At 38.8% G+C, this 18022-nt stretch overlaps 1 protein-coding gene across 3 annotated transcripts in view; it reads right to left on the bottom strand.

Moving 5' to 3' along the window:
- Nucleotides 1–17682, bottom strand: part of large2 (LARGE xylosyl- and glucuronyltransferase 2) — a 58963-nt gene extending 41281 nt beyond the window's left edge. The window contains exons 1-7 of one of the 3 annotated variants that reach the window (XM_039754947.1): nt 17579–17682; nt 14776–14946; nt 12054–12274; nt 8641–8723; nt 6996–7119; nt 881–1052; nt 691–795 (exon numbers count right to left, since the gene is read on the bottom strand). In XM_039754947.1, the coding sequence (XP_039610881.1) occupies nt 691–795; nt 881–1052; nt 6996–7119; nt 8641–8723; nt 12054–12274; nt 14776–14881 (811 nt within the window). In that variant the 5' untranslated portion in view covers nt 14882–14946; nt 17579–17682. The remainder of the gene's footprint in view (nt 1–690; nt 796–880; nt 1053–6995; nt 7120–8640; nt 8724–12053; nt 12275–14775; nt 14947–17578) is intronic. The other 2 variants (XM_039754953.1, XM_039754960.1) reach the window with 2 other exon arrangements.
- Nucleotides 17683–18022: the final 340 nt, after the last annotated feature.

Raw genomic sequence — 18022 nt, 5'->3', positions numbered from 1 at the left:
GTTCTATGATCTACATGACATTCTTTAGATTGTTTTTACATATTTTGACAGGGATACAGCTTCAGGAACCTAGGATTGAATCCAAGCCTGGTCACAGTCAGTATGGACTGCTCACCTTCTCCCTGTGTCAATGTGGTATTTAAAGTATACTCCCATTTCCTCATATATCTTAAGGCATGGCTCTAAATTGGCTCCATGGCAGTGTTTGTTTGTGTGCACCATGGGATGGACTGGCTCTCAAATGGTATCTAGTTCCTGCTATGTACCACATGTTGCTGAGATATGCTCTGCAGCCATTAATCCTTATCTGGCTTAAATGGGTTTGATAATGGATGAATGCTGCGGTGGGCTGGTGCCCTGCCTGGGGTTTGTTTGCTGCCTTGCACCCTGTGTTGGTTGGGATTGGCTCCAGAAGACCCCCATGACCCTGTAGTTAGGATATAGCGTGTTGGATAATGGATGGATGAATGATTACTGTAATTCTGTGCATCTGTAATTCTCTTTACAGTGTCTTCACTCATGTGCAGTTATTCTTTTACTTTCTGCAGTAATTACTAATAAGAGAAAAAGTAATTTTTGTGAATGCTGTCTCCCTTCCCATTTCATAATTTTACTCCACTTTTCCTTTACTCTTGATAGTCCATTGTATATAGCACATATGACTACGATGAACATTGTGAATCTGCTTACCAGTATTAAATCTCTGTTCAGGAGGTGACCACGGTGTAGAGTTCACAGAAATGTTACTCAGGTGCCATTCATTCCCATCCTTTGCCAAACCAATAGCCTGCTCATCTAAGTATGGAGACAAACCAAATGAAAAGGTGCTGTCGGATGACGGATGCAAGGTGTTTTAGGCACACAGTACTCCTGCACATACTTGTGAATTTTGTGAAGACAGCCCACAATTCTGCAATATCACTGGCGAAGATAATGTCCGTGTCAAGGACAATGACTTTTGAGAGTTCAACAGGCAGCATTTTGGTTAGGATCAGCTTTTTGAGTCGTGTCATCTGGGAATATTTTATGCTAGGAGTCTGTGATACATTAAGCTGCAAATGAAGAAACAAATATGTGTTATTCGTTATTTTGTAATTTATACAGAGATTGAAAACTCAAAGTAATATAAAGTAGTCACAATGGGGCAAGCTTCATCAACAATATGAAAGCATTAATAGCATCACTGAAAAAAGCCCACAGACAACCAAATCAGTCTCTTTATGATAAATTATTCTATATAGGTAACACTTTATTTGTCAAGAGTGAAATTAAGCTTTTTACAGAAGCTCAATAAATAGATATTTAAATATTATAAGTATCTAAAACAAATACATGCCAGAAATATGAAAAAGAAAAAAAGCATCTGACTTGGCCAAAGATAAAATGAGCAGCCACAGTGAATAAAGGTTTATTGAGATAGAAAAAAAGGAGTACCAGCAGTGTTTGACACATTTCTGCTGGATAATTCATTGACTGAAACACTTAATGTAAGTGTGTCAGAGAGAAGATGCGCAGCATCGCTCATATTGGCCATTAGGTTTGCCTTCATTCTCTCCTCTGCTACTTCCTCCAGCAGGTCGAGAATGCATCCCATAACTGTGTCTATCCTTTTAATTAGTTTATTAATTCGGTAGTCTTCTCTTGAAGTGATGTTCCCAGAATTATAGAAGATGTAAAGGATGTCACTGCCCATTAAGGATGTCACTTTCCTAAGGAAAAAAGAGTCTTTTCATATATAGTTCTTCTACGTTACCAGAAGTGTCCAGTTTGTCATTGAAGTGGACCACTAAATACTTATTAGCAGTTTACCACCTCCACTCCACTCCACTCCCTGAATAGTGAATGGGCGGCAGGGACGTGCGGTCAGGAGAGGCATCATGAAAAGTAAAAAAAAACTAATAATGATAAAATAAATTTGTCCACTGGTCTCTGCTATAAATTTGTTTCTGTATGATTCCAATAACTTTGATCATTTTTAGAGTCAAAATCGCTGAATTGGAGCATTTCCTGTTCAAATACACGGGGAAAACGTGAGGTGCGGCAGCAACAAGCCTCACCTCACCTCAGACTGCGCTCTCCCTCACACACAGGGTTGATGCATGCAGGTGCTCATTGCTGCTGCTCTTCTACGCAGAGGTGCCAATAAGTTAGCGATATTAGAAAGTCAAGTGCACTGCAGTGGTCCGTTTATTTTTATTTTTTGTTCCGACTGACTGCCAAAATGGAAGATTAAGATTTTTAAAATTAAAGGAAAATAAGGAGGACTTTTACAAGAAATTGACAGAGATTTTCGTGGAGAAGAATTGACGCATGGATTTCATTTACAAATGAAAGTAAGACCATAAACAGTTTTCAATTTTATAAAAAATGGGATCAGACTAACAAAAAAAAAATCCAATACAGTATTTAAAAACTAAATTTTGACTTTAAATAAAATATACTTTTGTTTTTCTTGTTATCTTTTTGTTGAACAGTCTGTATTGAAATTGATTAAACTATCAGAATTAAAAGCTTTTAAAAACAACTACATTTTTCAATCAAGGTCAAAATTGAAATCCGTTTTTTTGGTACACTACTCAATCATTTCATTTGGATTGAATGAGTATGAATTGTGGAATTGCAACGGCAAGTTTAGAACACATGGAGGGTCCAAAGCAAATGCGCTCTCTCCGCTCTCTCTCTCGCCGCTATAAATGTAACATTCTTTCTTATCCGAATATGAACCTTACCAATGTGTGTGTAAAGAATGCTAATGAAATATGAAACATAACCAGCAGTCAATGCGCATGCTGCCAGTTGAATAGTGAATAAGCTACTGTTGTGGGATCATATATTTGTAAATCTCACTCTAAAGGAGTCAGTGCCTCACCAGCCATGAACCTTACCACACATCACTGCTGGGCGGAGATGCTCTTTGGTGTTGTGAAAGTCAATGACCAGTTTCTTGATTTTGCTGTTGTTAAGCTGTAGACAATTCTTTCTGCACAAACAAAGTTCTCCTGATTCCTATACTCTGTCTCATCCCCCTTATTAATACATCATACAACTCATTTATGGGGTGCCAGTCCATCACTGGGCTCAACACTCTGCCACACACCCATACCCGGCTATTATGCTGCCATGGCTGCAGGAAGATGACAGATCAGTAGCACAAAAAATATAACAAGAGGTTCAGGACAGAAATGTGGTTTCCAGAAGGACTTTCAAGAGTTGTAACCAAAACATTAGGCAGACATCATTGTCAAAAACAGAAGCAAAGATGAGAAACCAGGAATTTTTTTAGAGCCTTTGCAAATGAAGTGTTCAGGTTTATCCAGCAATCTAGGATGGGGTAGATGACTTGATGCAGTCTTTAATTCCATCACATGAGTGTTGCAACAACACACAGTCTCTAAATTCATGCCCCTACCAAAAGATGGTCATGTCATGATGATGCCGCAAAATGGCAATGCTAATAGGTAAATAAAATGGCATCACAGTAAATAATTCTTAATTTAGTTAAATACATTTCAAAAAAATAATATAGCACTGCAATTGAATTATCCATGGCTAAACCCCCCAATAACTACATTCAAAAATAACAGAGAAATGCATTTATTGAGAAATAAATTTTAAAGAATTTTGAACCATTATATACAAAAGATGTCAGTTCAGAATATGCAGTTAGCCTTTTCATAAGAAAACTTTTAAGTCGTGTTATATGATTGAGTTTGTAATATAAAACATATTACAAAATAAAGTAAAAGTACTTATGAGATAAAAGCTGATTTTCATTTTGGCTACATAGAATATAACATGCTCAAATTTTGTGTCACCCCATATTCCACATATACTTATTGTAACTAGAAGTTCCATTAGAATCTGTATGAATACTGCATCATTTCCAAAGAACATTATAGCAACATTGTTTTTCTGTAGTGTATACTTTCTTGTAGCACATTTACCCATTGCCTCTGAATTTTTCACTGATGTTACTTTAGACCAGGGACAGACCGACTATTGTAACTACCAGGACATTTCCCAGTGCACCACCCTCTCTGGTCAGAGTGTTGTCAGGTTACAAATTGTAAAGAGCCACAAAGGAGTGAGAGTTAGAGTGATGGCGTGAGTGGTCCATGTTGCATCCTCCGGGCACCTATATAAGCAAATTTTGCCACTAGAATCCAGTCAATGGCCATCCCCCACTGTCCTAACCTAGCCACCAAACCAAAGCAAAAATGAGGGAAGTACAAGACACAGATGATTGCAGAGATGGAAATAAAATCTTCAAAAAACAGAAAAGGAGACAGAACTGAATTCACTACATCATGAGGCAGCAAGGTGTAAGAATTTGAGTGGATGGGGAACTGCAGCAGGGTCAGAGTGTGTAACAGCAATCAGCTCAGGGGTCACAATGCCACACAGCCAAGGCAGTTTATCAGAATTCTCAAATATTTTAAAATATTAAGCAGCCACTATAGAGATGAAGGAGAAGCTGAAAGTTTAGAAACATTATGTTAACTAACAAGACAATTTCATAATAATAATAATAATAATACATTTTATTTATAAAATATTTTATTTACCATGCTCAAGGCACTTTACAGAGTTTAAGAAAGAATGGCAGGGTATACAGTATATAGCATTATACTAAACCAGATAAATTAATAAAGAAGAGTAAGATAGTAAATTAAGAGAAAAGCCTAACAGACAACATAATTGACGGTCTAGCACACACACACAGGTTACATGAGCATCTTGACAGAGAGGTAAACTGAAAGAAGGGTAATAAAGTCAGGTAGAGCTAAAAGCCTTCCTGAACAGATGAGTTCTGAGTTGTTTTTTAAAAGAATTCATGGAGTCAGCTGATCTAATTAATTTCGGTAGGTCATTCCAGAATCTGAGCGCTATGCAGCTGAAGGCCCTGTCACTCATGGAGTGTAGATTAGTGTGGGGCACAACAAGATTGCCAGAATCAGAGGACCTTAGTGGGTGGACAGGCACATAGTGATGGAGAAGGTCACTGATGTAGTTTGGCGCGAGGTTATTTAAGGCTTTGTAGGTTATTAGTAGGATTTTATATTCGATTCTGTAAGACGCGGGGAGCCAGTAAAGACGGAGCAGGATGGGTGTGATGTGCTCGCTGCTGCTGGTTCGAGTAAGGACTCTTGCAGCCGAGTTTTGAATAAGCTGGAGCTGTGATATAAGATTAGAAGGGGCACCTGCCAGTAAGGAATTACAATAATCGATGCGGGATGTGATAAAAGCATGGACAAGTTTCTCAGCATTAGAACAGGAGAGGAAGGAGAGAACATTTAACAGATCATTTAATTAAGTTGTACTTCAGTCCCAATTTGCAGGAGTTCAGTTTTGTTGCAATTTAATTTTAAAGAGTTCTGCTCCATCCAGGTATTAATTTCACTGAGGCAGGTTGTGAGCTGAGGAAGCTCTGATGAAGTTCCACCAATAAAAGGTGTCATTTTGCTTGGCTTTTCTCTACATTCATAATGGCTAACACAGTACAACACCCTAGTACTACACTTTTAACATTGAAACAGAGTTGAGTATCGTCTGCATAAAAATGATAACCCTGTCCAAAGCTATGAATAATATGGGGAAGCATATCAATACAGAAGAGAAGAGGGCCGAGGACAGAGCCCTGAGGAACTCCTTGTGTGACTGGCTCAGAGCTGGATCTGTTGTTGCCAAGACTAACAAACTCTTGCCTATCAGTCAGATAGGACTTGTACCACTGGAGGGCAGTGCCAGAGATACCCAGCATGTTCTTCATTCTGGACAGTAGAATGTCATGTCTGACAATGTCAAATGCTGCACTAAGATCTAACAAAATTAATATGCTGGTTTGTCCAGAATCTGCTGCCATAAGCAAATCATCGGTTACCCATAGCAGGGCAGTTTCACAGCTGTGCTGCGCTCTGAAACCAGACTGAAAGGGTTCCATCAAATTATTAGAAGTTAAGCAGTTGGTGAGTAGGGAAGCTACAACAAGCTCAAGAACTTTTGACAGAAAAGGTAAGTGGGAAATAGGCCGAAAATTGTTAAGATTGTCAGCATCAAGACCAGACTTTTTAACATTGGGATTTTAAAAGTGAGCGGCACAGAGCCAGTGTCAAGGGATGTGTTTATTATTGTTGTAATAATCGGGATTATGGCATGAAGGCAGGATTTAAGTAGTGTGCTGGGGACAGGGTCCAGTACACAAGTTGTCGGCCTCATCTTACAAAGAAGGTTATTAGCAAATGCAGATGTGACTGGTGAGAACATAGAGAAGGAGCTGGATGGAGTGGGAGAACAGGGAAAGATACAAAACAGATGATGTATTTATGTTAGTTGAATTATTTAGAGTTAGAATACTTCTCTTTGATTTTATTTCCTGCAGTTCAGAAATCCACAACCATGATGATCATATCATCCCTTATAAATGCTATGCTGAAATCACCCGTTCCTTATCTTGCATAGACAACTTGTACAGTATGGGATGTGATGAGAGTGTGTGTACATCTGTGTGCTTGGAAGGGATTTCTTTTTTATGAAGAAGTCTGACCCACGGAGTGTTTGCTCTGCAGGAGTTTGTCCCCAGGTCAAATCTGTTTGATGATCCCTGTTCTAGTTTAATGCTGCCAAGATCTAAATTTAGTCAAGCTATATTTTACAAGGATGCCAATTTTCAAACACTTTGAGTGGAGTTGATATTAGTTAGTGAGTTTTGAACAAACCAGTATAAAATCAGTGACTGGCATTTGCTTCATCTTGCATGTCCAGAAAATGAAAAACTTAGTAATAAATGTAATGTGTATATTGGGATTTTATATAACAACATACTTCTGTAGTGTCAGTGTATTATTTAAGCAATGCATAAAAAGGATGTTCATGAAACACATGTATCCAGGAAAAAACATCATATAATAAGGTCAGACCCTAGAGGAAACACTATAGAAAACTTGAAGAACACCTGCATCTCCAAATTTTTAACCATTTCCCTCATGACATTTTACCTTCAGATCATTAGTGCCATAGAAGCTGACTTCAACAGAAGGAATCATCCATGAGTGGAAGACAGTCCCAAGAACTCCCTGGGCCACCTCATCAGTGAAAAAATGAAAGTGAAGGGGATTCTTCCTGTTTGAGAGAAACAAGAATGAACAACTGTTCAAATGATACTATAGTAAGAGTGCAAAAGAGAACCGAGGTGTCTAATCTGGCATTCAAATAATGGAAATACAATCTGTCTGAAAAAGGTAAGGCAAAAAGCAAAAAAAAAATCATCATTATTAATTAGCATTAGAAGTAACAGTGAAAGAAATTGCCCTAGATTTAATAAAATATGAACACATTTAATACTGTCATATTTTAATGCAATTGTTACAACTGAGTTTTAAAGCTGAAATTAATTTGTTTAAACATTTTTGTGCAGTTAATGAGAAATGAAGAAATACTTTAATGTTGATACCACAAGGTTCTTTAGGAACAGTACTGGAAAAGAGAAGTTGCACCCATTCAAATTAAAATTCTGATTTACTGTCACAAGTACAGATAGAGCAAAATTCTAACTATCAAGAATGACCAACATAAAATATATTGTCACTCTCCGGCATCATGATGAGCAGGTGTAATTAGTTAAACATGGACTTTACTTTATGAAAACTTATGAATTCTGTTTTTCTTAAAAATTATTTGTTTAAAAGGTAACCTGAAATCATCTGTGATCCAGTTCAAGGTAGAATAGGCCACAGTGCCTTCTAGCAGCATTTGGCATAGTGCAGGAGTCAATTCTGGATGGGAAAGTAGTCCGTCACAGAGCACCTTTGCCCTCTCTCATATGGATCTAATTTGAGTCACCATCAGTTTACCTAACAACCATGTTTTGGGGGTCTCTCGGCAATGCTTGAGTGCCAGAAAGAAGATAATGACTGAACACACAACGAAATCTAGGACTCTGGAGCTCTGAGACAACCAACCACTGCACACCAAATGCTGCCCAAAAGACATTTGTTCTGTTTCAGGTTCCTAGCCTTCCTTTTATTTTCTGAATACTTTTAACCCCATACAAGGCTATAAAGACCTAGAGCCTATTCTGAAAGCATCATACACAAGGCAGAAGTCAATAGTCTATCATAGGATACACCTACATGTATCAGGAAAACTAAATAAGTGTGCCTAATCTCTACCATGTATGAGGAGCACCAGGTACTGAGGGAAAATCAAGAGGAGAAACTGGGGATCAAAACCTTGGTCCCTAAAGTGGTAAGTCAACAGTATTATTCACTGTGCCAATATGCCAGCCATGTATGACCTCTAAACCTTTAGGGTCTGGCAGTGAATACATTCTACTTGGAAGTTATGAAACATCTATCAAGTGCTGAAACAAAATAAGATGGATTCAGTCATTGATTAATTGATTGATTGGATTGATTTGACACCAGAAGCTCGGGCAGCAGCTAGAGGTATCCTTATGTTTGTCCACTGACCCCATAAGTGGCTCATCCACAAGAGAAACACCCAAATTGCATCAAAGTAACACTTTGACACCAGAAACCTTTAAACATGAGCACAATTTTTTTAGCATTTCATAATTATTGCAGCTTAGTGACTTAACATCAATACTTAGAAACGTGTAAATAACCACAATCAAAACCTCACCTGTAGAAAAGAATAGACTTGACAAGAGTGACCACATCACGACTGGCAGTGTAACCTTCACACAAACAAGCAATGTGGATGATCTGCAAAAAGAGACATCACAACAAGTGGCACAGTGCAAAAACTCATAATGATATTCACAACAAGCCTTAGAAGCCTGTAGATTATAGTCAGAACGGCCTGACTAACATTGAAATTAAGTATGTAAAATACGAAAAGAGGCAGAGCAAAAGGACTTAAGCCCAAGTAATGAGAGTCACAAAATTTGCACACTTCAGTCTCAACAGATTTGTTAAATTGATTTCATCTCAGTTTATTTTGTACACAAACACTAAGAAGTGGTGGTCTAGTTTGTATGAATTGTTCCTGGGAGACATTTGATGGTTGCTACACTAAAAGAATGAAAGTAAATCATTGTAAACAACCCCCATGTTGTCTGCATTAATATTTTCTATCTTTAGTGTCTGTGATATTTTTCATCATCTAGCCAGACAATATATTTATATAAAGTGACATTAACATCATTATCTTTAGGGTGGGAACTTTATACATCATTATAAAATAAAGTCATCTGCTACTACTACTACAGCTAAGTGAAGGAATGTTGTAGTGCAATGGATAATGCTGTTGCCTTACAAATGACCTTTCCAAAACCAATTTCAATAAATCGCTCTTTAAAGGTCTAGTGAACTTACAAAACATATTTCTTTGAAGAAATTTCCTGAGTAGAGATCACTTTTCAATACATTTGATTATAGAAAAAATGCAATAGGGACCCCTGATGCAATATAAATTAAGTGTTTCAAGGTGAACATGGGTGCTGTGCCTCAACTCAGTGACTGACCAGAGCTCAGTTAGTTACTCTCCAGAGCACAAAGCAATAGTTGAGTGAAGGTACAAGAAGCAATTTTTATATGCCACTGCATATAAAGGAAAGGTAACCTGGGGTTGGCCTGGCCCTTTATGATGAAGTTTTACAATTTTTATGATGCTAACGCTATAACTTCACCACACAAGTAATAATAATAATAGTATTCAAGGGGGCATGATTATATTCAAATAAAAGGTCTGTGCCATTCTTATGAAGTTCTCTAGACATGTATTGAACTGGGCCACTTCGTAACATCAAGAATAATAGTGTAACAAGCACAGAGATAGAAAGACTGAGACATACATACCAAATGAGAGGCTTATTTAACAATGAATAATCCACAATTGTGCTTTTAGAAGAATCACATTCTGTGGGAGCTGGAGGCTGTGAAAGGGACTGAGCTCTTTCTTGGAAGTAGGAACAGCCGGATTGACGGCATCTCTCCTCAAGAGCCAAAGGTGAGTGGAGGGAGAGGCATGCAGGGCTCGACGGGTTGCCCTGCACACACCGAAGGAAGGGTGGCAGGGAATGGAGCCACATTATGTAGATTGACTGCACTTGTCGGTGAGCGTCTCCTCCTTCTGCAAGATCCGTGTATTTTTTTTTTTAAAGATTATCTCTATTCGGATTTTAACATCAGTTTTTAAAGGAATGTTTATTCATTGGATTTTAGCCTTCATATTGTTCACCTTTTTATGGATTATTTCTTTATTGAACATTCTTGAAGCACTGCATTATTTATTTTTGGACATTTTTTAAATTGTCTTTTATTAAAAGTGCTGTTATTGTTTTTACCATCCCTTTGCTTTGTGTGTGCTTTGACCTGTTCTGCCAGCTCATGTGGTTATGTTATCAACGGTGTTGGGTTCATGAGGCTCCAAGAATGGAGTGGGAGCATGGAGCCGACCCAAACGGTCACATTCACAAATGAATGTTCATGCCAATCACATCAAGCAGGAAAATCAATATTTTTTATGAATGCAGCTTGCTTTAATGTTACCTCACATGGAATGGTGGGGAAATATATACATTTGTGTGTCACCTCACTGCACATTGTAAGTGCATTCAAAGCTTGGTGCAAAGTTCAAGAAACAGTTGGTGATTGACATGTGCAAATCGTTGCTATTGCAAAGCTACATTTTCCTCCTGGCCAAAAAGCGTAAATGTACCGGCACTTTAATATCGGCTGACAACGCATAGTTCTCCACGTGGACGGAGCAATCACGTGATGTACAAGATTTTTTGAGAATATTATTCTATCCCTGTCAAATCAGTATCATTTTACAAGTTCAATCTCTGACTGAAAGCCATCTTCTGGCAGCTCCTAACAAGAGAACATCTTACAAGCTCTCCTAAATCCTGGTGAAGAGTAGTTTGCTAAATTAGGAAAACTTAAAATGCTATTAACTCCTTCTCCTCCTAAGAGTAAGACTAAATTTGCGTCACTCTGAGATTTTTGAGGCTGTTAGGACCATTTTCCTGAAGCACTTGATGAATATGGTGACAGATCTCCTGGGTTGGCTAATGCTGCTAGGTGGTGCTTTAGCTAATTGGCCTGAGGAGTACCCTGGAGCTCCCCTGATACAAGAAGAGGACCAGGAAACTTACTTAAAAGAACCACCTACAGAGGCTTAAACAGCCCTTTTGATCTCGAGCAAAGGAAGCTGGAGAAAGGAGCTTACCTGGTTAGAAGAAAAGGGGCCAAAATAAAGAAAAAAGGGGTAGAAGGAGCATGCAGGCAAGCAATTAAAATACAGTAGAAGGTGGGACAATCACCCTACCAGGAAATCAGAGATTTACTGTTCAGCCTTGGGAGGCATAATTTTATTATATGATCTTATCTTTTTGTCATTGTTTTATTCACCAGCTCCTTTTTTACCTTGCTATTTCCTTATTGTTACATTAGACCACTTATTAATTCTTGGTTACCTTGGCACATTTTGGGTTTGGGATCAATCCACTCAGAACTTAATAAAATATCCCACTCTGTCCCCATTAGCCTGAACTGGATTAAGCTGGTTCTTTAATGGATGGATGGATGGATGGATAGATGGATTCTGACAAGTAATTTTGAAAACATATGAAAAACAAACTGTATACATGCACATTGTATATTAAGAGCTGGATTTAAGAAACTAGCTGTAAATCACTCTTCCATCTTCTTAGTTCACTTTATGCAGTGTAGAACTGCAGGGTGTGAACATGGTGCTAAGGCAGAAACTAGTGTCTAATGGGGTGCCACTCCATTCAAAGACACACACACCTTATGCACCAGCACTAACACTAAGTACCCTAACGTAACACGCAGCTAACCCAAAATTCACGTCTTTGGGGTGGGAAAAAATGGACTTTCTGGAAAAGGCTCACACAGCTTAAAGGAAATGAACATGATACAAAGAGACAGTGGAGATCTAAGGCAGAATTGTTGACTGACGAGCCATTCATCCTTTGTTAATTCACAAGTTTGTATTTTGTTAAAACTGACTACCAAACGTAAAACCTCAGTGTTAAGTCCATGGCACCAACCTGCTTATCTGCTCACCTCACATTTTTCCACCATTCGCTGATGCATGCACTCTGAATCTCTGGCTCGATGTCCCATGTTGCCATCATCCTGCTCCATGATCTCCAATTTCCTGAGCTGCAGCTGTAGCCATTGGTTCTCTTCCTGCAGTTCCTTGGCACGGGCCTTCAAGATGTCTCTTTCCAGATGTCGCTCAGGAAGGCTCCTGAAGCAGCAGGACAGGAAACAGAGCCTACGGTCTAAAAAGAATTGGCATATGCAGGCATAAAAGTCTGCCAGAAAATCAGGCTACACTCTCATCTGCTCATAATTACTGGGCATGCAAAAAGGCCATTTTAAAGTTACACTTTTACATAAAAATGTTTTGTTTAAAGTGTGTATGTGTTTAGTCTTGGAGTCCCTTAGTTTCTATTAATAGATTTCAGAATAAATTCAGTGAACTTCTAATCTTATCTCCTCTTCAGAAATACCTAATGCACTTCTGTTGGGGGACCAGAGTCTGTCCTGGGTTGGAAACTGTTCTGGAGCACCAGTCTATTGTAGGGACCATTCACAAACACACAACAGCAACATAAGGGCCAGTTTGGATTACCAGTTAACAAAATATGCATATGTTTGAGTAAGTGGAAGGAAAACTAGAGTGTCCAGAGGGATGCTTCACAAAGACACAAAGAGAACATGCAAACTCCTCACTAACAATGCCGAGACAGGAAATTCAAACACTCACTGGATCTGGGATGCATAGACCCCCACTGTGCTCCCCTTTATACTGTACAGTTCAGATAATCAGTCATACATGAGAATACCCACTTTTGTACAAAACCAAGTGAATTAGGCCAACAATTAAATTATCGTACACATATATTACTGCATTTTGAAATACTGTATGATGTATTACAAAACGTAATTAACTTTGGAAATTGTATAACCAAAACATTTTAAAGAAACAATGTACTTGAACACTGTATTATATTTATTTTGAACTTAACCTAAATGTTTTACATGGTTTCAACTGCAAATCATACTTTTTTACATAAAGAGAAGTAAACAAAGACAAGTTGCAGTTAATATGAATGTTTTGAAAGTTTATTTTTTAACACACCATATTTTATATATATATTAATCTAGATCTTAAGTTGTCTTAGAACATGCAAGATAGCGGTATCTCTCTTCAATCAGGCAATGCATGAGAAACAAGAGAGTTCATTGAGCCACATTGAATGAACTGTGGAAGATCAGGATATGTTGAAGGCCAGAGAAGAAGTACAATCCTTGTGGAGCAAAATTTCTTGCTTTTCACCTCAAACATCTTTAAAAATGCAACAAAACACCATTTTAGTGGATTTTGCAATTGCAAAATTGATTCTTGTGACAGTTTTGCAAAGCGGCAGGTAAAATAAAACTGCACTATTTCACTCATCACTAGGCTATATTGCATATATCTTCAAATAATAACATTTGAAATGAATGCATGAAACAACAGAAGTAATACTTTAAGCATCAGAGCCAGTGCACTAAAAATAGATATTGTAATTTTTAATTTTTTTTTTTTGTAATTCTACTATCGGTGGTGCAGTGGTAGCACTGCTGCCTCGCAGTTAAGAGACCCGGGTTCACTTCCCGGGTCCTCCCTGTGTGGAGTTTGCATGTTCTCCCCATGTCTGCGTGGGTTTCCTCCAGGTGCTCCGGTTTCTTCCAACAATCCACAAAGGTGGATTGGCGATCCTAAATTGTCCCTGGTGTGTGTGTGTGCCCTGTGGTGCCTGGGGTTTGTTTCCTGCCTTGTGCCCTGTGTTGGCTGGGATTGGCTCCAGCAGACCCCCGTGACCCTGTAGTTAGGATATAGTGGGTTGGATAATGGATGGATAGTCACTATAGTTACATAACATGGCATTATCAAATCTGTTAAAATTGAGTCCAGAGCCCAAAGATTACTTCTAGAGAAGCACACACAGAGTAGAGTAGCAATGCCCCATTACACATAAAATGCAGTGGAAGCCAAAATGGGTAAGCTGATCCAGATGAATTTTATTACTCAACTCTACAATTCAAAATGTTTCCTACAGAAAAAGGCAGCAATTCAAGATAAGATTCTGGCAACAGAAAACAGCCAATAAAGCCAAAAAATGAGATGAAACATCAGTATAAAAACAGATGGACAGGCAAGAAACCATAAAATATTAGAACCTTAATTCATTTAATTTCAACTCAACTTCTAAGCAAAGGCAGTATGCATTCAATTCAGACTCCCCGTTGTATTTTCCTTGCTCCTCCCAACACATGACTACAACATGATTAGCGTTGTCTAGCAACAGGTATAAATGGGAGGAGCCAGGGCAAATTGCAGGCAAAAGGACAACTTTGAGCCAGAGAGCCATGAAAAAGCTGCAACTGTTTATTAATAAAAAAAAATGATCTGCTGGGCAAAAACCTATGGTTTACATGCAGCAGTTACATGGAGTAAGAATTATTGCAGTCTTCTCAGTCTTACTCTGAACTTGACTAATTTTGTCATTTGTCACATTAAAAAGCAAAATGAGGCAGGGGCACTGTAGAGTTTGGTTGAGATTCTTCATTTCTTTTTACTTCAGTTTTTTACTCTTAACGGTTACAAAAACTCAAATCAATATCTTACATGGAGCAAGACAACCTAAACCGCTGAAGACAACCCTTGAGTCCGAACCTACTACAGTAAGCCAGAATGAATAGAGAATGAAAGCTGCACACCCCACTCACTCACGTTTCAAACTCCACATACTCAGGGAAAGGCAGGACAGGAGAATCACAAGCATCAGAGAGGCAACCAAGATCTTGAGCCTCCCACAGCAATGATAAGGTATCATCATAAGGGAAGTTCAGCAGGAAGAAACCATTTGTTATGTGATATAGTCACAATTCAGCATCTTATGATCTGCAAAAGAAAACAAGATAACCTAACATTAGAAAACCCATTGCAGCCCAAAGAATAGAAGCACAATCAATGCAGAGAAGCTAATCAGAAGGCCTACAGGCCATAATGTTTCACTAGGACTCACAGCAGTATAGTGCCTCATTGATATTATTATACTACTTTGTCATATCACTCATCTAAAAACAGATCATCAATCTGCATTCACCTACTGTGTCCAAAATACTGTCAAGTTGAAACGTGAAGTTCCCCCAGGTGCTAATTTCATTTACACTGTTCAAAGTGTTTGCAGATCAGTGTGTGAAACATTCAGTATTTTCTATTTTTTTTTACTCTTAACCAGTTTGCATCTGTGCCCTCAAGTGTTCTAAAATGTCTTTTTAAAGTAGCAGATGGAATTTGGATTATTTACCCATTCATTTTCATACTTGCTTGGTCCATTTCGGATTCCGGGATGGGGGGAGGGTTTAAGGGAGGGGGTGTCTAACAGTAGCCACAAACAAAGCAAGAATCAGCCCGGAAAGTGATGCTATCCCATTGAAGGTCACTCACCCACCCATTCACAACCGTCCAATTAGAATCATCTGGTAACCTACACGACGTCTTTATGATGTGGCAAGAACATCTGCCTTCCTACAGATACACAAAAATATATTGACATTCCTCAAAGATTGGCATATGAACCAGTTCTCATGGTTTATCCTGGTAGCATTGGGCATTAGGAAGGAAAAAACCTAAGATGTACCACAGGAACAAACACACCCACACTCGCTCTCGCTGGCTCTCACATGCTTAAGTAGATGTGAAGTGTACACATCTACATCCACATGTACACACTCAGCATATGACTGTCTATTCAAACTAATGCAGCTGACATAAAATTTGACTTTTAGCTGCTCCCGAAAGCAACCATGTTTGTCTACTTTATGTGTATGGATTTCAGCGCAATTGTTCGCACAGACAAATAGGTATTTATCGATGTCAAAGTCAAAATGACTCAGACAAAACATACAAAGGTCACCAAGCAGGGTTATAAACCCAGTCTCCAATGAAACATCCATCCATCCATCCATCCATCCATTATCCAACCCGCTATATCCTAACTACAGGGTCACGGGGGTCTGCTGGAGCCAATCCTAGCCAACACAGGGTGACAAGGCAGGAAACAAACCCCGGGCAGGGAGCCAGCCCACCGCTACCAATGAAACATTCCAGCAAAAATAAATGCAAGGAAAGAACTAACCATGCAAAGGATGCCAGTCTACCACAAGCACACTTATCCACAGTCCTCAGATCAGTCTAGTCACTCTCCTGTTGACCTCCCCTATTTCTGCTGTGTCGTTCTTATAATACAGACACAAAAGCTGCACACAATATTCAAGGTGTAGCCTCACAAATGCGATTGACAGCTCAATTATACTCTCCCTTTACTCCACATATCACAGATGCTATATAATCTATTTTTTTAAACTTCTTTTGTACACCGTCTGATTATGGACAAAGATATATACTGACAAGGACTTCCAGTTCTTTTTTAATAGGCATACTATAAAGTTTCAAATCATATCTTTCTTGTCTATGTATTTACGCTTGTACACAATAGCATAAATTGAAAGAAGGAAAAGGACACAGCATTAAAAATAGCAAATTCCCAAACAGAAAAGACCCTGCTTATTCACCCATCCATTATTAAATCTGCTACATCCTGGTCAGCTTTCCAAGTCCACTGTGAATCCAATAGTAGATAATTTTACCCCTGATTGAGCTCTAATCCGTGACAGTGCATACACACACACACACACACACACACACACACACGCACACACAGATAGGCTTATATTCACGGTGACAGTTTACTGTCCCCATTCATCAGACTACATGACTTTTGCTAAGCAAACCCCAAAGTGGTCACTTAAGTCACCCAAGTGGAATATTGTGTTTAAGTTTGGCTTTCCTATTTTTTATCAATTGTTATTTTATAAGTTCAGACCAAATCCACCCAACCATTAATTCCAGGGTTGTTTTTTCTTTTGAGTTGCATTTTGGCCCTTAACGAAAGATTACTCGGGCAGAGTTCAGGCAATTTTTTATGGACCACACATGCACAATGAACATTTGGACAGACTGACACATATTTGTATACTGTTCCGTTCATTTAGACCTCGCATTAAGTTAAAAGTGGATGTTGGGTGTCTTTAACTATGAATTTGTCACAATTGTGCTGTCTACTGTCATTCTCTGCCATTCCAGGTCCATGTGGATTGGAGTACTGCTGTTTTGTAACATACCTATGTCTGCTGAAAGTCTGCCACCTTGGAGCTTTAATCCTAGTGACTACTAATGGAAAAGTTTTCTTCTACTTTCCAGGAGCTGATAAGTCTGGATTGAACTGACCTATTTTTCAGATTGCTCAGGGAGGAAATCTTACCCATAGATAGGACTTTGAAGCCCACAGATCACAGCAATGACAGTACTAGGATAAAGAAAAAAGTTCACAGTGGAGTGGGGGGCTCAAGCTATTTTCTAAGAGTTAAAAAACTGAAAACATATTTTTAAAAAAGCTCACAAACCACCAAAACTCCAGTGCAGAAATATAAATAGCATCAACATGCCAGTCGCAAATTCAGTCTCACACCTGTGTGTCCCAGGGTTCCCGTCTTTCATCTGCTTTACATTTCCTCAGCTCCATATCTTCAGTCCAGCAGCGGGAGGCTCTCCTCTTTCCAGCTCACAAGCCCCAAAGGAATTCTTTACCAGCTTTTTTCCTTTTTTCTGAACTCTCAAAGAAGTCCCTCCCTCTAATATCTCACATTTCAGCCTCTCCCACCTCACAGGTTTACTCCCTACTTGGCATTTTTGTGCCAAAACAGGAGGAGTGGATTTGATAAAAAGAAGTGAAGGAAACTGAGCTGGAATGGAATGTAAGCTGGCCTTAATGCCTCAAAGACGCTCTCCAACAATGATTAACAAAGTTGACAGCCTGTGCACAGGTAGCCAAGGTCATCTTAATCTGCAGTTCTGGTGCTCCTGAGTGAGAGCTAAGCAGTGAGATCTATATAGTAGATTGCAACATGTGTGA

The sequence above is a fragment of the Polypterus senegalus genome, chromosome 1 (genome assembly GCF_016835505.1).
Source record: "Polypterus senegalus isolate Bchr_013 chromosome 1, ASM1683550v1, whole genome shotgun sequence".
Lineage (NCBI taxonomy): Eukaryota > Metazoa > Chordata > Cladistia > Polypteriformes > Polypteridae > Polypterus > Polypterus senegalus.
The sequence above is the reverse complement of the archived record's forward strand: the minus strand, read 5'-3'. Positions and strand labels throughout refer to the sequence as shown.